At 38.8% G+C, this 25,217-nt stretch overlaps 2 protein-coding genes across 3 annotated transcripts in view; both read left to right on the forward strand.

Annotated features, from left to right (window-relative positions):
- The first annotated feature begins 39 nt into the window (after positions 1 to 39).
- Positions 40 to 7,794, forward strand: LOC137887723 (protein KASH5). The gene is made up of 11 exons (XM_068730909.1): positions 40 to 114; positions 304 to 325; positions 794 to 878; positions 985 to 1,089; positions 1,182 to 1,362; positions 2,432 to 2,490; positions 2,576 to 2,636; positions 2,727 to 2,885; positions 6,426 to 6,543; positions 6,642 to 6,692; positions 7,699 to 7,794. Exons 3-11 carry the CDS (start codon positions 860 to 862, stop codon positions 7,792 to 7,794), a joined length of 849 nt encoding a protein of 282 aa, XP_068587010.1. The 5' UTR covers positions 40 to 114; positions 304 to 325; positions 794 to 859.
- The window catches only part of mrvi1 (murine retrovirus integration site 1 homolog), a 28,168-nt gene continuing 9,463 nt past the window's right edge, over positions 6,513 to 25,217 (forward strand). The window contains exons 1-19 of one of the 2 annotated variants that reach the window (XM_068730777.1): positions 6,513 to 6,543; positions 6,642 to 6,692; positions 7,699 to 7,776; positions 7,855 to 7,911; positions 8,000 to 8,059; positions 8,444 to 8,499; positions 9,280 to 9,373; positions 9,467 to 9,598; positions 9,693 to 9,778; positions 10,056 to 10,749; positions 12,129 to 12,291; positions 15,368 to 15,396; positions 21,323 to 21,550; positions 23,064 to 23,132; positions 23,440 to 23,546; positions 23,642 to 23,703; positions 24,556 to 24,720; positions 24,965 to 25,042; positions 25,153 to 25,202. In XM_068730777.1, the coding sequence (XP_068586878.1) occupies positions 7,879 to 7,911; positions 8,000 to 8,059; positions 8,444 to 8,499; positions 9,280 to 9,373; positions 9,467 to 9,598; positions 9,693 to 9,778; positions 10,056 to 10,749; positions 12,129 to 12,291; positions 15,368 to 15,396; positions 21,323 to 21,550; positions 23,064 to 23,132; positions 23,440 to 23,546; positions 23,642 to 23,703; positions 24,556 to 24,720; positions 24,965 to 25,042; positions 25,153 to 25,202 (2,106 nt within the window). In that variant the 5' untranslated portion in view covers positions 6,513 to 6,543; positions 6,642 to 6,692; positions 7,699 to 7,776; positions 7,855 to 7,878. The remainder of the gene's footprint in view (positions 6,544 to 6,641; positions 6,693 to 7,698; positions 7,777 to 7,854; positions 7,912 to 7,999; positions 8,060 to 8,443; positions 8,500 to 9,279; positions 9,374 to 9,466; positions 9,599 to 9,692; positions 9,779 to 10,055; positions 10,750 to 12,128; positions 12,292 to 15,367; positions 15,397 to 21,322; positions 21,551 to 23,063; positions 23,133 to 23,439; positions 23,547 to 23,641; positions 23,704 to 24,555; positions 24,721 to 24,964; positions 25,043 to 25,152; positions 25,203 to 25,217) is intronic. The other variant, XM_068730778.1, reaches the window with a different exon arrangement.

Raw genomic sequence — 25,217 nt, forward strand, 5'->3', positions numbered from 1 at the left:
AAGTTCGACAATATTAAAAGAACCATCAGTTTCAGTGGCAATAAGAGTATTTAGCAATGTTAAACCGGTGAATTTAAATTTAAATCCACTGTCGCAGACGTCAGCAGGAGTGAGGTGAGGTGGGGGTAGAGAGGGGACTGTGGGGATGTCAGCTGGTTTTGATGTGAAGCAGTGAGAACAAGCATATGGGCATCTTGAAGATGTCTTATGCAAACATCACAGAGAGTCAGAGTAAGGCTAGAAAAACTATAATGAAAATGAGGCTCCTGATTTAACATTGTACAATCTTGTTTTTCTTTTCAGAGGAACTTTCCCGGACTGAGAAGTAAGAATCTATCTTTATTTTCTCTTTTTAAAATAATATTTGATGGTTACAAACAAAAGTGTCTTATAATCTCATTGCAGACATGATTTAATGGAACCCTGTCATCTCTGTATATTTAGCACATACATAGATTTTTTTTTAGTAGTGGAGATTTGGTTTAGCTATTTTGTGCTCTTCTTTAAAAACATAATTTTAACACAAAAAAGCTAATTAATGCAACATTTTTCTGCCTCATTGTAGGATGACAGTAAGAGAATGTGTAAGATGTAGCCCACTGACTTAGATCGCACGGCATACATGTAAGCGTTTGAAACAGTGAGATCTAAAGAGGAGTTATTACAAGCAAAGAAATCTTCACTTCAGATCTTAGATATCAATGTGAATCAATTTTGATTTGAGTTTTTGCCCCTAGACATAATGAATGGAGGAAAAGATCTGTAAAGTATTTGACGTTAATTGAAAAATCAGGTCATGTAGGAACGAGACGGTCCATCAGCACATTTGCTCTCCAGGGATTCAGGAGAAACAAACACAATGTCTGACGGCAATGATGGTAAGTGTTGCAGTTACTTTGTTCTTTTATCGAAGTATCAAAGTAAATTGTCTTTTTTTCCTGTATATTAATGTGCTCTAACTTTTGCCCATCTCCACATGCTTAGTGTGGGAGTCAGCCGGCAGTGGGACGAAGGATAAAGACACAAGTGGATTCTCTGAACATGAACTCCTTGACATCATGTATAATACATGTAACACCGCCAACACAGGTACACTGGCTTATGTTGTTTTGACCAAGACGGATCTGAAATAATCATGTGATCTGTGAATCATTGTTCCTCTGTCTCTCTCTCATCTTCAGGAGAGGTGTTGGCCTCCACCATCATGCAGTACCTGCAGACCATGACGGCTCAGAGTCCGGAGCAGGACGGACTGGCTTCCCTGTGGCGGCTACTCGACCCTGACTGTCAGGACCCTCACGTGAGCAGAGAGACTTTCCAGGTCACCATGAGGGACTGGATCGCACAGTGCAGCCAGGACAGGTGAGACAAAACTGCACATCAACTGTGCATCATTCTGTATGACATGTAGCGTGTGGACTACTTTAAACAATGTCACTCTCATTAAAAAGGTGGTTGATAAATCAAGGTTTGAAGTCCTGAATATAATTAATATAAGTCCTTCTTTAAAGGTAGTCATCTGAGTGTATTCTTCCACTATGCTCAAATATTTGCAAATCCAGATGATTACGAAGTATTTGCCGCATCACATTTTTATTACAATTATATTAAATTATAATTGTGAAATGCAATCAACCGATACAACAGCAAGACATTTTCATCAATCTAGAGAATAAAAAAGCCATGGTCATAATATTTTCAGCTAGATAAGTCTATATTTGATATCCGTTTTCTCATAAATCACTGCTCAGTGACTCACCTCAGATTCTGATGTAATTAATTTAGGTTATGGTGATCATATAAAAAAAAAAATTCTTTAAGTATTTTTATCAACAAACAGCTTTAAAAGGAAACCTACAGCAAACAACGAAAGCAAAGAGAAAAATACTAACAAAACAAACAAATAGATCATAAAAAAACAAGAAGGTTAAACATTTTATGAAAACATCAAATTGGCAAGCGTGTAACCAGAAGCAGAATGATTTTAAATATTTAAAAGGTCCACAAATGTTTTCATCAAATGCGGATGGGAATGTTCTCAAATGCATCGGAAAGTAGAGGTAACAGTGACCATTTTCCAACTAGACTTACAACATCCTGTTGTGAAACTGTACTTTTTACTCCACTACATTTATTTATGAGCTTAAATTACTGGTTCATCTTTGATTGGAAAATTTCCATGTAAAACATCATGATCTTAAAAAATATATTGGATTGTTATCGAGTAAACAACTCAACTGAGTTATTGCTAGTTGTCCTTAAGTAAAAGATATCTATGCTTCTTCAACTACCACTATTCAGGCAGCAACAAGGCAGATTATTCCTAAAAATGAAAGTGGGGACGATGGCCTGTGCATTTAGAGTTATTGAATTCCCTAATACGATTACATTTGCTGTAGATTTTCGCTTAATGACTCTGTGTGTGTTTCAGCTCTAATGTGGACAGCAGTCATGTATCTTGGCCTGACTCTTCTAAAGTGCCTGTAAACGGTAAGCCGACACTATTTTGTTCAGACTTCTGAGAAATGTCGGAATCACATCAGATGGTGGTTCACTAAACCTGATTTCCTTTCAGGTTTGGATTCCTCAGCTTCTCAAAGCAAAGCTTCCTCCTCAGAAAGCCACCAGTGTTCCTGGTTAGTTATTTTACTACTTTAATCACTGCATGTGTTTGCCTCCTATAATGTGGTGTTGTACTTCACCACAAACTGTTTGTTTGGCTTTAGTGAGGGAAAAGACCTTTTAGGCACAGTGACCGACCTGAAGCACGCTCACCGCAAGCTGAGTGAGCAGAACAGCAGTCTGATGAGGACGGTGACTCAGTGCGAAGATGTAAACCTGCAGCTCACTCTTGAGGTCACTGAGCTGCGAGCTAAACTGGCCAGGTGAGGGATTAACTACTTTATTCTTTATTCTTTGCATCTACCTCAACAAAGTTAGAAGGTTCTTGAACTGATTGCTTACGAATCACAAGGCACATTAATCAGTGCAGGAGACACAGATCACCAAACATTTTTGCACTTTACACAGAAGTTTTGACACAAGCAGTAAGAGAAGAATATGCAGGGAATTGTATTCAATAGCAGGGAACTACAAAATACAGTTTTACGCTGATGATGTTTTTCTTTATATTCGTAACCCAAATTTCAACATTTAATCGCCATGCAGAAAAAGCACTCCCCATTCACTGGTCTCAAAAAGATATCAAATATCTGGGAGTTGGGTTCACACGTTGTCCTAGTTTAAACAAGAAGATTTAAGACGGATCTTAGCAATTGGTCAACATCACTACTGAACTGAGAAATTAGATAAAGATGTCTATTTTACCCAGACTCCCAACAACTTACTTTTACGAATGGGACAACAAATTTCTGAATTTATTTGGATTATAAGGAAACCAAGGCTCAAATATAGAACATAAATCATCAGTAAGGATGAAGGGTTATTACCATTCTGCCCAATTCTTTGGTGTGACAGTGGATATGAGGCCAAATGGAAGGAGAACGAGAGTATGTGTGGCACTATACAGTAAGTCATGTGTTGGTTATTAAACAGAATCATTTCTTATGGTGTAATACAATGCAAGTTGAGATGGTTTTGTTATGTTTCCTATATGTTTATGGAAAGAAAGTGTTCTTTTTAGTTAGAATGTATTGTATTCATTGCTATTCATTGTTAAGCAGTAGCACCAGTCGAATAGGTGTCAGTGTCACTACACGAGCAGTGAATGCGCAGGGAGTGTCACAGCAAAGTCTCGCATGACTACGTGTGGTAATAAGAATCTCTATGTACAAGATGCAGGGAGAATCTGCTGTGGCGATTATCAATTCAGGGATATCTTTGCATTTTTTTCAGATAAGATTCTGATGTTGTTTAGGTGTGCTGGGCTAGGACAATGTTTACACTGTACTTCGGTGGCACTGTGTTAATCTGTAAGCATTTATTAGTGACTGTATTATTTGTGTAACTTAAGCCAGTTAGCAGCTAATGCGAGTTTACTGTCATCGCCGTTGTTGTAGTAGCGTGGGGCGCTAGTCTTCACAGTTTATCAAGAAATATCGTGTTATGCTGAGCAAAGGCATATTGAAAATGAGTCAGAAACTGGACAAAATTATCAAAATGAGTTAGACACCCTGGAAGATAAGTATAAGAGGTCGCTGCAGGACTATCTGTTGGAAGAGATTTCAGGTTGTTAGAAGAAAAGTGAAAGATACAAACACAGGTAGAGGACACAAGGGATGCCACCGAACTGACAGTCGCACCGCTAGAGGTGAATCTGAGGAGGGAGGTCAGAAAGACAACTTGTCCTACACAAGCCTTGGTAACCAGATAGATTCTAGGCAGTGGATGGGATACCCGGTTCTCATGCATCTTCTTGGGCGCCACTGTGATGCCTCCCAGGAAGTATTGGGAGGCAAAATGGAAAGATGGTTTTAATTAGATATGGCTTCAGAACATATCTAACCACCTGAGAAAAAACTCTTTTACTGTTGGTGTTACCTCTTCCGTATGCCACTGTTCAGGGGGTTATAATGCAGAAAGACACTCCACCAACCTGGGGAACAACAGCTTAATACACACACTGGACTTAGTAAGCAATGCATCTTCACCTATCTTGACGAACCTTCAACACCAGAGCAAATTAGTGAAAGCCATATAAGAGACCCAGTGAACCAATGAGCCAGAGTCAGATTACAAATATATGAACCCAATAGAGTAGCTTAAATCACCATTTAATTGGCAGCTTGCACATTGACTATTGGTTGTTTTTCATATTTCATATCAGCATTCTTTACACACACACACACACATAGGTAAAGTACACATTTGATTCCACCGTGAGTGTGTGAGCCGCGATCCGGCTGCACATAGTGTTTTATTTTGAAAAATTACCGGATGCTCTCTCCCTTTTCGGTGTCTGACTTCCTGTCTGGGTCGATCTGCTCTGTGCAGCTTGACGCGATAAACCCAACCCGTGGGCTCTCGCAAGCCCCCTTCATTGAGGTAGAGGTATTGTTTGCCTCCCCTCTGTGCCATTAGAGTACTCCATTGATACACATCTTGTGAATGGAAGCTGTGTCTGTACCTCACTGGCAAGCCAGTAATGGCCCCCCTGCACAGCGCTCATAAAGCAGTTTCTGCGGACAACGCTGTCCCCCGACCCATGGTTGTTGGGCTGGAAGAGGGCCAATCACATGTATTAAAACAAAAAACACTTGCTGTAATTGGCTCCAAGCAAAACCATACAAATAGTCGTTTGTTTTCTAGATCTGTGCAGAAAAAGGGATTGATTGCAATTTCCATTTGACTGGAGAAGTTTCAATACATTACTTAGTACTGGGTTATTTTGGTACCTTAAAGGTACCGATAACCAGCTCTAGGTAAAATGTTCTTTATTGCCAGTGTCATTATTAGGCAATAGTCCCAGTGGATCACCAGTAGGTGTCAGTGTCGCTATATGACAGTGTATGTGCAGGGAAGTCTTGCAGTGAATTAGGGAGAAAAGGAGAATCTCTGTTTACAAGATGGAAGCAGAATACGTTGTGTTGCGATTGTCAACCTAAAGTGATATTTTTGGTTTTTAATCAGCAATTTCAAAACTTTCATCAGGGAATTGTCAAGGATAGATTAACTACCACAAACTGTATCAATAGGACAATGGGGAAAACGCGTGAAACTGTCTTTTCTACTTTTTGTTCTGTGTATTGGCCTGAATTATGTTGGAACAACCTTGTTTGTTTTTTCCATTACTCCTTAATTGAAAACACATCTTGTATCTACAGACCATGCTTGTTGGAGAAACTGTGGGGCTGATGAGGTAAATCACCACCACATCTTTTGGATCTGCCCAAAGATACAACTGTTTTGGGAAAATATTTGAAGCATCATGCAGCGGATTCATGGGCTTCCGATCCTATTGACATGCGTGTCACTTTACTTGGGTGATCTGCCAGAAAGAATAACAGGAAATGACAGATACCCCATGAAAATATTTACAGTAGCAGCAACTAAAAGCACTCCCTCGTAAATAGTTACATGCCGATCCACCTACAGTAGATAACTGGCATGAAATTATCAAAGAGGTTCATGAGACGGAAAGACTGACTTTCTTTATAAGATTGAAAAATTATTTTTACATTGTGAGATGGACAAAATGGATCATATATTTGTTGGACTAAGGATAGGCTTGATGGTTTGCCCTGCTCATCCTCACTGCTTACAATGTAATTTACCTGCTTTGTCTTTTTTGCATTGTGAACGTTTCTTTCAAACTTCACTACAGCACCTCAGGTAATGGGACTCAACCCTCACTCTACCATTAGTTTAGATTTGGGTAAAACCAGAACAAAATCCCTGTTCTTGCTAATTTTTTAGAGCAGAGGTGAATAAAACAATAAGCTTTGATGTGTCTTTGGTGTGTGTAGTGCTCAGGGGTCAGCTGTGAGAGCCAGGTCCCTGGCAGAAGAACTGGAAGAGACCCGTCGGGTGTTCAAAGAGGCCCAGGAGAGAGCCAGCCGCACTCAGACCAGCTGCAACCAACTGGTACGTCACACACTTAACAGTCTCCCAGGGAAGCTACCTTCTATGTTAGATTCATTTTCACGGAAACTATTTACATGCAAATCTTTTATCGTCATCAGAGCAAGGACGTTGAATGCCTGAAGGTTCACGTTAGGAGGCTTGAAGACAAGGTAATGTCGTTTTAAATGTAAGTCTAAATGTGTGTATGTTCAAGGCTCCTTTATTGTCATTCTACAACTAAGGGTTGCACAAGGAAATGCAAGTCCCATTATGCTACACAGGCAAAAGAACAACACGTAACAATTTTTTTTTATGGTGGAGTACAGATGGTGAGTTGAGGCATCTCACCCTACTGATATCAGTGATGCTTGGTAGATGGGTACCAATGATGTTCAGGGAGGTTGTAATCACCTGCTGCGAGGACAAGGGAGATACAACACCGCATGAACTACGTCACTCCCATACAGTTTATGCTGTCTACTGTTATACTGGCTTCCGCCCTTCCCTTTCATCACAAAACGTCTTGCTTTCCATTTTGGTGCTTTCTTAAGAAATGTTTCCGTACATTGACAATAGAGTGACAATTGGTAGAATCATGTTTTGAGTGAAGAATCTCTATAAATTTTCTTATACCATGAAATAATACCTGCACCGCAAAAACCCAAAGAAATACCGTGATATAAAGTTTAAGTCACATTGCCCACCTTTACCCAATGCAGAGCCCTTTTGTCCTGAGCCGTGCACATCCCATACCAGTTTGTAATGTTTTCCAGACAGGATGGTTTCTTTTGCTAATCTGTAAAAGTTGACTAGGACTTGGCACGGCTTTCTTAAGTTTCCTCAAGGAACACAGCCGTTTCTGAGCTTTTTTTAACCAGACTGGAGATGTGAGATGACCATGTCAAGTTGTTTGTGATGCTGATTCCCAGGAACTTACAACTGTTCACTTGGTCCACCTCGGCTCCATTGATGTACACAGGGGTGTGTGTGTCTTCGCTTTCTAAAATCAACAATCATCTCCTTGGTTTTACTGCATTTCAGCAGTAGTTTGTTGTGCACCACTCTGTAGGATTGTTGATTTCCCCCGGTATGAATTCTCATTGTTGTTTGTAATCTGGCCGATGATGGATTTAAAAATAAACTAAAGTTGATGTTTTTTTCTTTGTGTCCACACAGAATGAAAAACTCAGCTTTGAAAGGACATGTTCAGAAGATAGTATCAACAAACTCCGGAAGGTCATTGCTGAGTTGAGGGTAGGAACAGCTCAGTAAAACACTCTCGTGTTTGTCTTTGCGTTATGAGTTGAGAGTTAAACATCTGAATGTTCACAGGCTGAACTTGAGGAAACTCTGGTTATGTTGACGCTGAGAGACCGAGAAATTGCAAAGGTTGGTCTTTCTGGATATTTTTATCAGAAAAAAAATAGTCAGTCAGCATTTTTGTATTTCAACTGTACTTTCAAATGTTTCCGTGTAGAAAGATATTCTTATGGATAAGATGAAGAACTCTCATGTGGAGAATCACAACATGATTGAGGTACGTTTTTTGTCTCAAAGCAAACACTTTGAATTTGAAAGAAGTTTTGGTGATATGGAATTAAGTGAATCTTATTCGACATCTCGTGCTATAGAGTCGAGTAGGTACTTCACAGCATGTTAAATCACGAAAAGAGACCTTTTTCAAATGCAAACACTAATATCAAACATGTCAAAGAATTGACTGAAGTATTACAACAATGAGTGAACTGTATTTTCTTTCTTTTGAGCAAACTTGTCAGCCTCATAATAAGAATATATACAACAGGAACACTGACAATTTGAAGAACGTTGTATTTCAAATGTGCCTCTAATGTATTAATGGTTTGGATGGACATTTTGGCTGTTATTTATTTACCACATTAACTCTGTTCTGGTGTTGCAGGGTCTGCAGTCAGAGCTGGCGAGGTTACAGGAACATTCACACCAAGTTCTTTTGAGGTTTTTCTGACTATGTTCAATCTACATTTTGTTCTCTGAAACTAGTTACCCATTTTCCTTTGTTTGACTGAGCTACATGAAGTTGAACAGTAGTGATGGAATTGTGCATTAAACTTTTATGTGTCTTTTATACGATGTTGTCACTTTACTGCTTTACTTTATTAATGATATTATTTTATTTCTTAGTTTGTTCTTATCGTATCAATTGGTTTTATGTTTCATCTATTGTACTGTTTTATCGGGGTTTAACTCTTACCTAGTTTTTCTTGCTTTGTTGGGCCTCACTGTTGAGCTTTCTGTTGTTTTATTGCTTTTTTTTGGCTTTGCTTTGTCTGTCAAAGCACTTTGTAAACTCTGTTTTTAAAGGAGCCATGTAAATAAAGTTATTATTTCTATTTTTATTATAAACACAGAGGAGGTACTAGCTTACATAGTTTTGTAGAAAAGTAAACACTATAATTTAGAGAACATTTCAACACGATAGACCTTTTTTTACAGCAGGCATGTTGACTTGTTGTAGGAAAAACACAATTGTTATTCATAAACTGAATAAAAGTGTCCCTGTTATTCATAACAGTGAGCCAACATGCACAATACCAGGACCCTGAAACTGAAAGAGCTAAACGGAATTCAGCCATCACTAATTTGATCATTTACACCTGTGCTTTTCCTGTCAAAAGTTTCTCTGTGAAATAGGCCTGTTGGATCAGTTTAATTGAATGTATGTTTTTAATCTAATCTATAGTGAGTGAGTGTTTTTCTTCTGTTTGTTCCTGACAGGTATGACAGACACTGTGTCAGTCCTCAGATTCTCTACAGTCGAGATCCTCCAAACCACCGCTCTCTGCAGAGCGAGATGCAGGATATGCAGCAGGTAGGAAGCGCATGCCTTCTACAGGTTATCTTTTCATGGTGCTGATATTCTGTCTCATTTTGACAGTTATTCCTCTGCCTTCTTTGTCTGCAGCAGCATCACAGAGATCTGGACGACAGAAACCTCGCGTCCCTGCACACACACAACGATGATATTCAGAGCATCATCCACAGGATTAAGTCTGCAGAAATAGCTCATCTTCTGCACAATAAGTATCCTGAGAGGGTGAGGGGAGAATCAACAGAAGATGATAATTAGTACATGCAGTAACATGTATGCGTATAAATCTGTCTTTTCTCGTGTCTTCTTTCACATGCAGGACTCTGCTCCTGTAGAAACACAGGAGAGGCCTTTTCCTCACCGCCAGCAGCAACAGGCAAGCATCAAGCAGCAGCTTGTCAATGTGTATGTGAGTTTTTTACCTCCCTTTCTCCTGTTATGGTCACAGACTGGATTTGGTTGATGTTAGCCTCTGTTCTTAGAAGCTTTCTCCAGCTAATAAAAACGGGTGTCCGGTTTTGACAGTATATTTATTGGAGTCTCCATTACGCAACCTATAGGAGTTACAATCTTCTGTGTGTTAGACTCTATCAAGGATAAGTGCAGTTTTAGTACCCCTTGGTAACTACAGACATAACAGTGTGTAAAGGAGATGTTTATAAAATGGCGGTGGTGGTTTCAGGCTGCAGGAGCTGGAGCTGCACAAGTGTGTGTGGGAGGAGAAAGGGGAGAAGGTGGAGGAGCGGTGGAGAGCCTGGGAGAAGGAGCAAAAACAGAGCCAGACTCATATCCAGGAGGCCAAGAAGGTGGCTGTGGTGAACTGGTGGAAAGCTCGCAGTGTAGAGGGGGCTAAGGCCCGGACAACAGACACCCAGTCGGGCCAGGAGACCCCTGAAACACAAGTTAAGCTCCAGCAAGCCGAGCAGACGATCACTGATATGAGGGAGCAGGTTTGCCTCCTGCAAACCTCTCTAAGATCTGCACAGGAGTGTGTCGCGGAGAAAAAGAACAGCAGTCTTCATATCGACAAGGGAACCAACACAGAGAGAAACGAACCAGACGGAGATGTAAAGAAGGATCAGAGGGATGCAGCGGTCGCTACGGATATTACAAGTGGAGCTTCAGAGCAGGAGCAAACCCAGCTTCGGGTGACCGCAGACGGCCTCCTGGAGACCCTCAGAAGGATGGAGGCAATGGTCAACAGCGCCCTGGAGACCGCCGAGCTGGTGAGAGAGAGCGAGCAGAGGGTGAGCCAGGTGAAAGTGAGGATGGAGAGCATCACTCTGAGGGTGGAGGAGGCTCTGGTACGAGCAGCCAACACTGACGAGCAGCTGAATGTCCTGGAGGCCAGGATCACAGAAAAAGATCAAACTCAGGTTTGTCTGTGTTAAAAATCAGTTTGCTCTCTTCAATAGAGTAACAGTCAATTGTAATTGATTTAATGATCTTGAATTGAAAAGGTCACAAGTATGTTGCTCTGCTAAAATGTATTATGTATTTATTTAGTTAAATTTGACATAAAATAATGCAGGAAAGTTTATATTCGAAAAGCACTTGCAAAAAAACATTTAATTTAAAATCAAATGTATTATTGTCATGTGTGTCCAGAATCCAGTCAGGATTTTAATACATGCATACCAGAGAACTGAAATTTTTAATTCTAATTTAGTCTGATTTAATCTAAAACTGCTCCATGGAGATGTTTTTATAATTCATGACACTCCTGTGCGAACAAAAACTGCCAGAATAAATAATGCTGGTATTAAAGGTTTGGAGTTGAGGTTATGACATTACTTGCACTCTTGTCACAAAATACAGGAATTTGGCTGCATCAGTTTCATTTGCAGTGGTAGAAGAAGTATTTAGAACTTTTACTTAAGTACAAGTAGCATTACTATAGTGTAGAAATACTCTGTTCTAATTTTTGATGCATTAATGTGTCCATCACTTCAACGTTGCAGGTCTTAAGGTGGAGCTATTTTTAATTACTTTATATACTTAGTCTGCTAGGTAGCTTGTGATCTTAACCTATAATACTATATAATCATTTTGGAATTATTATTTCATAATTCATTATTATGAATCTAAATCTGCTACGTAATTAGTAACTACAGTTAACAAATATATGTAGTGGAGTAAAAAGTACAATAATTGTCTCTCAATTGTAGTGGAGTAGAAGTATAAAGTAACACTTGAAATACTCAAGTAGAGTACAATCACCTCAAAAATGGTACGGCACTTGAGTAAATGTACTTAGTTATATCCCATTCATTCATTTGTATAATTTGTAATGACCCGAGGAGGTAAACTATGAAGTATTTCAAAGAAAAAAGCAAATAATAGATCAATGTCCAAGAAATAAACATAATTTGGTGTAGCAGAATTTATGTTTTCTTATTTCTTCCAGTCAGAGGCAACTGCTGAGCCCTTATGGGGGTCCTGGTCTCTAGGTTAGGAACAACTGCTGTAAAGTGTGTAAAGAAGTGTGCAAAAATAGCTTTGGAAGGGTTTTTCATTTTCACGTGCAGCCATTGGACTCTCAACCAAACACAAATAAGACTCATAATCTTAAATGAATAGTAATAACAAAAGTATTTTCTTTAGTATTAATCTTATAATTGTGATTTCATGTTTTACATAACATAAATTGCAGCTCTACGACAGTCAAACACATGAAGTTGTTTTGCTGTCTCTTTTAATGTCTCCTATGTTAGACAGTGGTCAAACTTTTTCCTCTGTCTGTACTTTCTTGAAGTCTCCATGTCCCAGCCTGCCAGCTGATCCTGGAACAGACATCACAGGCGTCACAGGCTCTACGGCTGAGTCCGATGTGGAGCCTGAAGATGAGGATGGAAACCGTCTTCCTCCATCTCCTGTCATTCCAGAAGTCAGTGAGCCTCCACAGCTGCCTATGAATGGTATGATGGCTTCATTATAGTGTTATCGTGTTCATCGGGTACACTTTTAGACAAAGAGGAATTAAAGCTACTTCCTTCTCTAATGGTAACCCCTAAGGATGTCTGAAAATAGACACAGCAGATAGTAACCATCACAGAACAACTGGTACAGAGGAGGAAGAGAGAATGAGCTCTGAGGGAGAGTATTTTATCTATCAAAGAGGGCCATGGGGAAAATTAGGGGAGGTCAGAATGGGTTTTTTTATGTCGACACAGTGAGGGTAAGTATTTCTTGCTACATTTTTAATGAACACTTATATACTTTGTTTTTGTGAATTATTGTGTTACAGCCCACTGAGCATTTACGTCTGAATTGTTCTGAAGTGCTTTGAGCGTGTTTATATAAAGAAAAAGATTTGCAGCTCACAAAGTACACAATTCAGGCTTTTAAGTGTATTACAGTGGGGATTTAACAAAAGCAGAACTATTTAAATGTGAATAAAAGAAGAGATTTTTTTCAAAAGAATTGGAAAAGCTTGTAACACGTTTTTTATGACTACCAGTAAAGATATAGTTCCTTATTTTGAGGAGGGAAAGTCACAGTAAAACAGAAGTCAGTGTCTTTAACTTCTGTACTGTGAACTATTCCCAAGTGAAACGGAATATTTGAGCGACGTACAGTTCCAAAAAGTGGGCGGGCTCAGGATATATTGTGATACAGACTGTGGCTCCACACACATCTTCCTGGTCGCTAAAAATTGCAGACTAATTGATTGATGTCATATTATTGGTTGAATTTGGTATACTAGCTTATGTAAGCACATATCAAAAATTATTAGATTTGATATATAAATACAAATGGTAAAATGTTTCCATAAATTGTTAGATAGGTGCACATTATGACCAGGGATGTGATCTTAAAGGGATTAAAACGCCTTTATCATTTTATCTCAATTTAAAAAACCTGCCAACCAGCACCTCTAAAGCATCAATACATAACAGATTAATAATATAAGCCCCTGTAGAGACATTTTGTTCCCTCTGATTCCAGTCTTTATGCTAAGCTAAGCGAACGGTTGGCTGTAGAGTGGACACACGAGAGTGCTGTCAATCTTCTCATCTCTTAACAAGAGAACGAATAAGTGTATTTCTCAAAATATCAACCTATTCCTTTAAAACATCTCTAAGATCAAATGTGACTTTTCCTAAAAAAACTGTAGAAACTACATTGAAAAGTTTTATTTATAGCCACAAAAAGTATTTTTACAAACCCTTTGCGACGCTTTAATATGGTCATGTTCCTGAAAATCTATTGGATGTTATCCTCATTATTTTGCCATTTTATCACATATTTTCCAATATTTCTAATGCTGAAACAAGTCTTACATGTAATTGTTAATTTGTGATGTAAAGGAGAGTTTGGAGCATGTTAAGGTTGCTGTGAACCAGTAGGTGGCCTCAGAGAGGGAAATTATATTTTAAATGGACAGACAGTAGTCGTCTCCGTTTCTGCTTGTTTGTTTATTTTATGGCCTTCTGTTTACATCGCAAAATGCAGGGCGACATTTTATGTTTATATGACATTACTGTCATAAAATGTGTCACTTGGCTGTTACTGCACCTCAAGATGTGGTTGGTGTGTAAGTAATATAAGTATTAACATTACCTCGAGAATACTGTACTTTACTTTTTTTTATTTATTGATCAGGGACACCATAGATTAATTTTCATTAGTGTGATATAAAATTTTGCCAGTCTCGAGCAAGAGGAGAAGCAGGCAAAACAACATCAGAGCATTTATTAAAAGAAAGCTAATAAAAGCTGTTGTGAAACCGCATGTCACATAAACACATTCATAAACCAAGCTGAGTCATGCTAGCTGCACTGTGAGGCTTTACTTTGGCACTGCTGGTGTTTTGAGCTAAATGCTAACATGCTCTCAATGACATCGCTAATATACTGATTTTGGGCAGGTATCATGTTTACAGCATTTATATCATCTTAGTTTAGCATGCTAACAGTAGCTAATTGTCTTCTAATATTTTAGCTAATGTGGGCTTTTAAATGTCTGTCAGTACTGCAGTATCCACGCTGATGCTATGTGTTTTTGATGCCATCTAGGGTACAGTGGAGTACTCTGCCTCCATTAAGGCTTTTAAAACTATACTTCATATTCCCTCTTCATCTACCATACACAAATAAATCATTAATATGAGATATTAAATCCACTTTAGGCACATTACTGTACATACAAAATGTGATAAAACTTGTTTTTAGGTTTTATGTTACTGTTTAAAATAAGACGCGATGAGGTTGTGTGCTGAATAGAGATGCATTCAATGCATTCATGCACCGCTGCAGGTTTGTTTCTCAATGCTTTGTGTAATGATTTATAGTAAAAGTAAAATCTGGCTGTAAAAAGAGCATTACTCAAGTGTTTTTGTGTCTTCTAACAGTCAAAATACTTGGCACCATCAAATAAGACGCATAAAAGCAGTTGAGTCTTGTTATTTTATATATATTCTGTCATATTTGAATTATACTAGTTAATTTTATTACCTTTACCTAATGCAATTAACTTTAAATTGCCCCATAGCTGCTCAGCTCTAATGGTGCGCTACAAAAAGTGACTGGTGTTTAGCCCTTTGCTTGATATCACAATATTACCAACCTTTTCCTTAACGTGCCTAAAGCAGACGACACAGTAGCGTTTACTTGAGCCAAGAGCTACCGACCAGCGGATCAAGCACCTCATGTACTCAAAATGGTTGCCAGGTTATTGTTGCCCCGAGTTATAGAGGTGGACAAGGGGGGTGAGGTACTTCCTGAAAATAGAGTTGCAGTAGTTCTAACGATCAAATCAATATCATAAAGCCAGCCTCAACCTCACAGGACAAAAAACTAAATTTAATTATTTCACATTTGTTTTCTCATTCTGTTTCTCGCTCTCTCTCTCACACACACGCACACACACACACACACACACACACACACACTGACTTTTCTCTGACGTCTCATGAAATTTGCATTGCACATGCTTTCCTGTTAAATGCAAATGAACTGTTTTCACTGTCTGTCTGTGTTCTGGCTCCAACAGGTGGCACAGGAGGAGGCAGCTGCAGCAAGGTAAGACTCCTTCCTGCTCTACTGCAGTAAAATGTGATATTTCTGTATGTAGAGGCAGGCCTGCATGCCTTGATTTTGTTTCTTTCATGATTTTTTAACTAGCTTGTTGGAAATTGAGAGGATGCTAATTACTACTTTGAAGCATGCCAATGTAAAGGTTTAACGTTTAATTTGATTTAGTGGTTTGGGCAGAGGTGGAAAATAACTTAATCTTGAGGTACTTGTACTTTATTTGAGTATATATCCTAGTTTATAGCTTAATATTATACTTTATACAATACGCCAACCCTTCCTAAGAAATAGCCTCACTATTTAGCATTCATAAGCATTATAGAAACATTTATTAAATTGTTTATAACACACTATAATGTAGTTGTAAGCAGACATAAGGACATTTTAATGAACAGTACTTAATTACAGCTTGTCCTTTAAAAGCATTACAACTGTTTTTGTGATATTGTGATAAAGATACATTATGATAAATATTTAAATGCTTAAATGTCTAACAAAGTGTGTTATAAACCATTAATTTAAAGTTGAAATACTACTTAGAAGTGCTAAATAGAGGTTACGAGCAGCCCTTTTCAGATTAAAGTTTTACATTAAAAAACATACGACTAAACTACTTATGAATTTAAAACTAGCTACACCTCAACCAAGTATGGCAGTAAAATGCTGCTGACATGTACGCATTGATGCATCAGTATTAATAATCTTATGATGCAATTTATGATAATATGTCAGTCACAAGGGCCATAGTACTTTTACTTTTGATTCTTCAAGTATATTTTGGTCGTAATAATTAACTTTCCCTGAAGGAAACTTTTTAGTGCAGGGTTTCTGACTTCTAACAGAGTATTTTACATTGTTGTACTGGTACTTTAATCTGAATACTATTTTCACCACTGGATTTAGGTAAAACAACACAATATCAATGCCAAATAACTTGACTTGATTTGAACTAAACAATAAGAACATCTGACTTTTTTGCACAAATTGCTCCTTTTTGATATTTGTCATTTTATCATCTTATCTTAATTCAAAGCGGGATGCTGTAATTTGCTGTGAACGTCAGCTGCATTCCTCCAAACAGTGTGACTCTGTGTGCTGTGATCTTTTTTTCCTCACAAAATTGAGGATGATCCCTGCTCTAAAAACCAAAATCTCTCACCACTAAAAAGCAGCACAAATGGTGCGATGTTTGACTTTGCAGTTTGACAAACAATAATGAACTACAAAAGCTCAGAAGTGGATGCATGGATTCCTCTTAGGCTGCAGACTAAACACAGATTAGATGGACACTATTTATCTATCTATCTCTCACAAACATGCCCTCGCACACAACAACATGCCCTCTCCCACTGCTCCCACACTACAATTAGAGAAACAAACCCTGCAGAAAAAACACAACATTCTTTTTTTTAAACTTTCTTCAGGTTTTAGTTGAGGGATGATCAGTGGAGCAGCAGCCTGGGAACACACACACGCGCACACACACACACACACACACATACTCCACAGCAGCCCAAAGAGGCATACAGAGCCCTTCTCCTTAAATGGTCAAAGCTCCCAGGAGTGAAAGAGAGGCTGCTGCTGAAAAAAGACAGAGAACAGAGGGGACGGGAGAAGGAAGGAGAAGCCCCGAGGAAAGAGGATATTTCTGAGGAAAAGGGCTGAGAGTGACAGTTTGACTGTGGGAAGTCGGTCTGAGTCGGAGAGATCAGCTGGAGTGAGTGCGTTTTGCCACAGCGCTACTGGTGGACTCAGGTAACGTTCGTGCTCTCTGTGGACAGGTTCAGATGATCGGCTGCGTGGAGCTGCGCTCTCTTACTGGGTGATAGTTTTAGGTGGACACAGGACTTGCAGGTTCAGTAGTATCAGCCATCTCTTAGCGTCTTTGTAGCTGCGTCAAACTTGTGCAAGAAAGTGTGTTTTTGGCCTTTTGGACAGCTGTCGGTCTGACTTGTGGCCGCTGAGGTGAGTTTACATAATCTAGCTTTTGTCTGGAAGTGAAACTCAACATCATTTTTATGTCTTCTTTCTGTGTGATCATGCGTATTAAACTCAGTGACTCTATCTGCTCACTCACCTGACTGTTCATCTCTCTGTGCATTCATTTTTTTCAGTTTTTCTCTCTCTTCCGCTCTCCTGGTATCTCATATTGTAGCTCTGTAGCAACCACTTCCTCTGCTGGCCCTGTACTCCGTGCTTCACACAACCAAATTTTAAACAAATCTGGCAAGAGGGAGTGGGCTTATGTAACAGAGCAGGGGAGGAGGGTACCGGTCTGAGGGAAGAGACAGCTAGACCTGGCAGCAATGAGAAGTACATTTTCAAACTGATGGTTCTAAAGGACACATATTTTTCTTATTTTAGAAGATGAGTGTATCCTTTAAGAACACAGTTGTTCTCAAGGAGTTGTGGTAGAGGGTCTGTCTGTGTTCAGGCTTGTATGTTCTGTCCTCTTCCCCCCACAGGAAACAATCTGAGTGATTCAATTACTCTGCAATATTTATCTCAGTCTCACGGTCTGCTGGGGAAACAGTCTGCACCGTTGAGCCTCCTGCAGTGCAGGTTGGCATCTTTGCTTGGGCTGAGTCAGGATTCTGTCCAGAATATATTCAAAGTTGCTGAGTTACATTTGCAAGATTTTTTGGTTGCTTTGTAAGAAGGTTTTTCTTCTGAGAAATAGGTAAACAGACATGGCATTACACATACAAGCTATTCAAATTTCCTCTCATTTCTTTGTTCTTATTCTTCTTTGTCTGATTATTCATCTCCTTATGTTATGATGAAAACAACTGTTACAACTGTAGAAAAAGTGGCACATTGATGAAAGAATAAAGCCCGTGGTTAAGATTTATATGTTTAGTCAATAACGAAAAATGCAGGTGGTTGTTACCAAAGCTGCCCTGTACTCCAGGGGAATTTAGTTAATCACTTTAGAAATATTTGGCGCCTCACTCTCATATTTATATATGCAGAACCTCAAAGCTGACCTCTTTTACTCTGATTTGATTCATAATCACAGAAGAAGTAGACTTAGAAGACAGTTCATACTTTCAGGTATGAGAATCAGATGAAATAAAAGTGTTAAGTGTTGAGAAATAGTAGTGAATTTAATGCTGTATGACAGTACTCTTGTAGTCAGGAAATATCCTTGCAGATTGCTGGGAGACAGTTAAACAACCCATTTCCTCCCCAGTGACTCACAGCATTTCTGTCCCCATATGTTCCCAAGAACTTGTCATGTTTGTGATGACAAAGAACAGCACACTGCATATTCTGGCCCTGAATTCACAAAACATTTGTCCTTGCATAAAGTGCATGCCATACCTCTGAAATAACCAGTAATTCATCACACCTTTCGCTTGCCTGCACGCCTTATTCATCATCTGCACTGGCAGTAAAAACACCGCCATGTCTGTGCTTGTCATGCATATGTATTTCTTTCTATTTGTGGTGAGACCAAACAAATGACTGGACATTAGCATCCAGCACAAGAACACTGACAATCGTTCATACAGACTCTTTGTGCACTGTGCTCCTTCAAAGGGTTAAATCTGCTCTGCACTTGGCTTTGCATAAATGTGTTACTAAGCTGGGAGTTCAAACAATGGTTCAAACAAGTTGCACACATGCTATTTATTGACAAATTAGGTTGTGTTTCTCTGTAGTTTAACCAGGTAACTGCTGCAGCATTGATGACAAGCATCAGTTGGAATGACTGAATCAATTTGTCGATTAATCAGGTTATCAATTGAAACCATTTTAACATCTAAGTCATTTTGAAAGTAAAAACAACAAAAGTCCACTGGCTTTTTTTTGTAGCAGTAAGCAGAATATCTCATTTTGCGACATTTGAGTATGTCACTTTAAACTATAGGAAACTAAACATTTATGGATTTTATTTTATTTTATCAGGATGAAATTAATAAATGATTAATCAAGACAATCCAAATGATTGATAGTTGCACCTCTATTATATATGCAGCATAGCACAGGCTTTGTTTTTGATTTGGGTAAGATTTGAACATGAGCATGCCGTCTATCACAAATATAATAATCCACTCATATATATTTGCATGGACCATATCATGGGTTCAGATTGCACAGACGTTTACATTGTCCTTAGCTGATGCTCCAGAAATATTAATCATTAATATCAAAAATATATGCAGGGTCTACTATCCTGCCTTTGGCTCAAATTAGCACTCTAGATCCTTCCCAGCCTCTATTTTAGGAACAAGATTATCTGTTTCCTCATTGCCATAATTGATCAGTTATTTTCCTAAGTGCTGCATTAGTTTGTTGGCTTTTGGCTTTCCTCTATATCTACTTGTATTTTTTTTGTATCTTTGGCCAATTATGATCTCATCTCTGTTATTCTAATTATATTGACAGTCTCTTCCAACTTGAACTTTAATAAAATTAAGCTTTAATTAATTCAAACTGTTGATTAGCTACAATGCTGTGGCAATCACAACGATTGTCATTTAAATAAATGTCTGAGTCCCTATCTGTCACCGAAGGAGGTAACACAATGGTGGCTGAGCCTATGGCCCACTAATAAAAGTTTTGCAACATTTAGGTTATATATTTGCAGTATTACTGTAGTGTACAGACACTGCTGTTGTCTGTGGCAACATTCTCAGGAAACATGCTGTATTAGTTTGTTTCCATTGTATACACTAAAAAAATTTAACACTGCACACAATTATGAAAACTTGCTCATGTATCAGCAAAAAGACAAAAATGAATTTGTTTTCATCAAATATAAATTCTAAACCAACCAGGACTGAAATCTTAAGGATTGCCACTTTTAGTTGTGCAGAGTAATAATTTCTCCTCTCTGTTATCTTCCTTGCTTGTTCCACACAGCATCTTCTCACAAGCCCTCTCTTGTTTTACACTGTCACTCTGGAAGTCATAGCCTCAGTCAGCCTGTGAGAGGAAGACACTGAATGTAGCAGGGTGTTATAACAACCCTGTGGATCTCGATCAGTGTGCTACCTGAAGAAAAACATACTTCACGTTGTCATGACGCTCAGGCATGAGTGGTATTTATTTGTGTTTTCGATCACTCATGTTGTGAAGCAGAGAATTCTGCGTGAATGTTGCTGTTTTTCTTTGTCACTCCACAGACCATCCCTCGGATAAATATGATGAAACTGACTTCTCGAGTCTAGAAGAATCTGATCAATGTTTCTCTATCCTTAAAGCATATTTTCTCTTCCATTTTCCCAGTGAACTAAATATATTCCCAAACTTAAAGGTGCCCTGTGAAGTTTTCTTGTAAGCCAACAAACGTTATGTTAACATTTAGTGTTTCTCACCAAATATTTGCAAAAAGCCTACTGTGCATTTCTTGGTGTGTGCAGCTCCTCCTGCATGTTTTGTGCCCAATACAAACACAACGGGGACCCACTCGTACGACATTGCTCCATAGTTCTACTATTGGTCACACACTCCCCATCTTTAAGTGATACTTGGGAGTATTTGCTGAACTTCCTTTGACCCAGGGTGATGGAGAGAGTGTCCACCACTGTACTTTCTTGATGGCATGGCTGATGAAATGTTTCATAATTTTTTAATTATTGTATTTAATGTTTACCTCTCACTAGAAATGAATGTATTTTTGTGAGAGTTTTGTTTTTCATGTTACAGCTTTTTGGGTAAAAATTAGCTGTCGTTACACGGCAATGGCAAATTAATCTCTTTTGGGATTTATTCATTGTGTCCATGTTCTTTTAAGCTGTAGTTTCCCAGAAAAGACTTTCTTCAGAATATTGCCATTTATTTGTTATTCATTTTTTTAAAAGATCAGCAGCTAATGTTCAATAACTACCTGCAATTAAGGAAGAGTTACCTTTGACATTTACTCAACTAATGCATATGGGTCTACTATGCTTGCATGACCTTGCAGCTCCAGGAGGGGGAGGAGGAGGAGGAACACTTCCTGCAGAGATCTCCTCCTGAGCAAAGTGATCACAACTCCGAGGAGTCCTGTGCTGAGCCCGACGACGTTGAGAGACCTTTTATTTTCCCCCACACTCGCTCACGCCCCCCATTGCTGCACACCATGCCCACACTGCCTGAGGAAGAGGAGGATTCCCCCGAGGAGATGGACAGTTCATCCAGCTCTCCCAGTACAGTGAGTGTCACTTTTTGAAGCACATATTCTTTTTTTGGAAAAAGCATGTGAGGCCATAAAATCTGTCACAGAATAATCCATTTGGCTCTGGTGAGGAAATCCTATCAATGTTACTACTGAACTTCTGCCCTCAAGGTTTCTTCTTAGACTTCAAAATGCTTCTTATAGTTTAGCGGTAAAAACATTTGATCAGTCCCTCCTAAGTGAGAGGACATTCTGCCTCATTCGCCAATATCTTTCTAAGTTTGTTCTTAAGAAAGGCCTTCAGAAAAGTCTACGCCAGATTCACGACGTGTTCTTAATCCTCTGGCTTAACTGACCCGTTGAATCATAAACATCTCCATGTTAGAGGCATATCTTTTTCAGCATGTCACAACTATATGGAGTATATGGAATATAATCTTGAAGGGGTCATATTCAAAAGTTAAATCAGCAAACATCCTGCAGACAGCAAAGTGTGCAACAGTCTGAGAACATTGTCTTCCGCTGCAGTCGCTCAACAACACACAGACTAGATAAGAGATCTCTGTGTAATCAAATATTCAGGGCATATGCCAACACTGTGAAAGCATCCACCTTTACTACAGCACGGCCGTGGCCTTTCTGCAGCTTTACCACCAGTAGGAATCCTTTTATTTGGATTCTAGAGCAAAGATAAGCTGAAAGGAGCTCTTAGGGAATTAGTGTTTGATCTCAGTCTGTGTTTACTTGCCTACCTTCCTACTATGGTTCGACAAGGATTTGGGAACGAACAGGAATGGAATGACTCATAATTTATGAAGATGTGAAGTTTTCCAAATTTTTGAAATTGTTCAACGGGTGCTCCACCAATTTTATTCATGACGTCCGGTTTACTCGTGTCACTAGGAGTCCAATTCATCCTGTGGGAATAGTTATATAATGTGGTCTGTGGCTCTGCATTATGAGAGGTGAAGGATCTAGCATTGTCTGGGTGTCTCGGCCTCTGTTGCTTTGATTTTCACCATTTATTTTGTCTCTTGTGAGTCCCGTCATTTTTTTTTTTTTTTAACTATTTGAATCTGAAGTGCTCCTATAAAAAGATTTATGACAATGTTCACACTGAACATATTTTATCTGAGTGTTGATTTGTTCTTTTTCATTTTCACTCTGGGGTATTCATACTCGTTATTTTGTGTTTCTATTTCTAACAAATAACTGATCCTTAAGAACTTGACACTGTAGAGCAAAAGGTCGCTCCTGAAAACTTCTTCAGCATTTACCTGACAGCAGCAGTTAACCCGTCAAAGTTAAACTGGTGCTCGCCTGAACAAACCATAAGCCTATTTCTTTTTTTTTAATCAAAAATCATTTTGAGGAGGTTTTCCTTGAAGTGAGTCTTTCTTCCCACCCTCAACCTAAACCTCTATGTAACCAACACTGTGGTTTATCACAACTTTTAGAGATGTGTTGAAGTATTAAATCATTATTTAAGGTTTATGATGATCATAACAGTGGAAGGAAATCTTTTGTATTTGCTCAAATGTGTCTGGAGTCTCTGCAGTTAAATCTGGATTACCAGCTGGTCAGAGTGCCTAACTGCCCCGAGGCCAACCCCTCTCAGGTCAGGGTCATTAAAGGCGTCCACCTTCATTGTTTGTGGTCACTGGATTTAATGTTCATTTGTTGGGGAATATCCCCAACTTTAGCACAATATGTACTTCATTTGTATCTACTTTTGAGGCCCCTTGTTGTTGTTGTTTTTGTCAAAATCTAGTTTTAATACCTTTTATTATGTCTGTTAACATTGTGCTAATAAAATGCATATTCCAACACAAAGCAAAACATATATTACACCTATGCTAGTATTGTTGTAACTTTGTTTTACCATTGACGTTTTTTTATTTTCTTTTACAACTTCTTTTGCACAGTCTACACCAGGCAAAAGTCAAGCTATCGTCATGACTGCCCCCACCATCGTCTACCCACAGCAGGCCACTATTGTCCAACAAGATGGACGTCCTCTGGAGCAGACCAGGTAATTGTCCATCTCAAACACTACAACAGTTGTCTTATTTTGAAGCTGTAAATGGGGACAATGCGTCTGTATCATTACTGTTTCCTCTCTCTCAGGCCACACAGTCCCAGAGCTCGCCTGGCCAGAAACTCCTCTGGAGGACCCATCACCACCATCGGTGGGTAAACCTTGTGTGTGTGTGTGTGTATATATATATATATATATATATATATATATATATATATATATATATATATATATATATATATATATATATATATATATATATATATATATATATATATATATATATATATATATATATATATATATATATATATATATATATATATATATACACACACACACACACACACACACACACATACTGCAGCTGCCATTATATAAAGATAGCCACAACACTGTGAGAGCTATTCTGATGTTATCATTGGCAACATTTGCTTTAGTCCAGCATCAAATTGAAGTCACTGTTTTTAAGTGGGTATTTGTAACTTTGTTAAAAGATCTGTCTTTCCAAGGATGAATAAAACCGAAATAATTCGAAGAAGCTTCACCACATTTCGACTAAGTTTGGTCATCTGCGTCCTGAGAGATAAATCTATCCGTGTGTCCTCCCACATGCCTGAGATGCTTTTACAGCTTTGATTACTTTTGATGTTTAACTTGTTGCCCTTCTCTGAAGAGAGGAGATAAAAACATCCCTGACTTGGCCGAACCTCATCACCTGATTTATTGGCTCACATCCATCTGTGAATTATCCATTCGCATCAGACTTTATACTGAGAAATATCCTCTTCAAATCCAAAAGCACTCACAGACTTTATCTTCTTTTCCCTAAAGAGTTATTGTACAAAATGTATATTTTAAATTACCTGATATTTGAGCAAGCAAACGAGCATATTTATTAACATCACTGTTTGTTTATAACTGCATTTTGTTTGCCTTGAAACAAACAACCACAAAACAAAAGTTTGCTTGTGTGTGTGCGTGTGTGTATTCTCTTTCTCAGACAGCACAGGTAATGTGATCGACCTGCTGAAAGATCAGCTGCCGGAGCTGCAGCTCTCTGAGGAGGATCGACAGAAGAACCTGGAGCTTCTCCAACAGGCCAAGAAGGTCAGCGACCGTTTCCTGACACGCCGCGGCCGCCGCTCCCTCACTGACTCACCCACAGGTAGCAATTATACTCACACACACACACACAAATACACACACACACACAGATGTACACGCGGTACATAGCAGCTCATTTGAGCTGCTGTCTTAGTGAGTTTAACTTAGTTTTTTTGATTTCTTTGGGGGATTCTGAGCATTCTCTGGTTTACTCATTTGCCTATATGTAAAAGGGGTCAGAAGTCACATTGAACTCAGTAAGTCATGTGTTTAATTCACAAATGTTTTTTGTTTTTTTCCCACAGGTCTTTCTCCAACTCTTACTCCGTCATCCTCACCGTGTTCATCTAGAAGCAGCTCACTGATTGTTGCTCCTCAAATTGGTAATGCACTATTAAAAACAACTGTGTACGATTTATTTATAACTTTTCTTATTTTTCTATCACTTTAACTTTGCAAGAATGATTTTGTTGGTTATTTTCTGCTGTTTCAGCTGGAGGACCCACAGAGGCAACCTATGTCAACTCACAGTTGGTTGGGCAGGTAAACAAAAATTAT

This window comes from Cebidichthys violaceus, unplaced genomic scaffold, assembly GCF_023349555.1.
Source record: "Cebidichthys violaceus isolate CVI_PGR_0920_01 unplaced genomic scaffold, fCebVio1.0.p SCAF_5, whole genome shotgun sequence".
NCBI lineage: Eukaryota > Metazoa > Chordata > Actinopteri > Perciformes > Stichaeidae > Cebidichthys > Cebidichthys violaceus.

What these genes read in the sequence shown, in the direction of transcription:
- LOC137887723 (XM_068730909.1), top strand. An exon ending in CTGCGAGCTAAACTGGCCAG is followed by an intron (nt 2,886 to 6,425) that starts GTGAGGGATTAA and finishes TGGTGTGTGTAG; the next exon opens with TGCTCAGGGGTCAGCTGTGA. An exon ending in AGACCAGCTGCAACCAACTG is followed by an intron (nt 6,544 to 6,641) that starts GTACGTCACACA and finishes TATCGTCATCAG; the next exon opens with AGCAAGGACGTTGAATGCCT.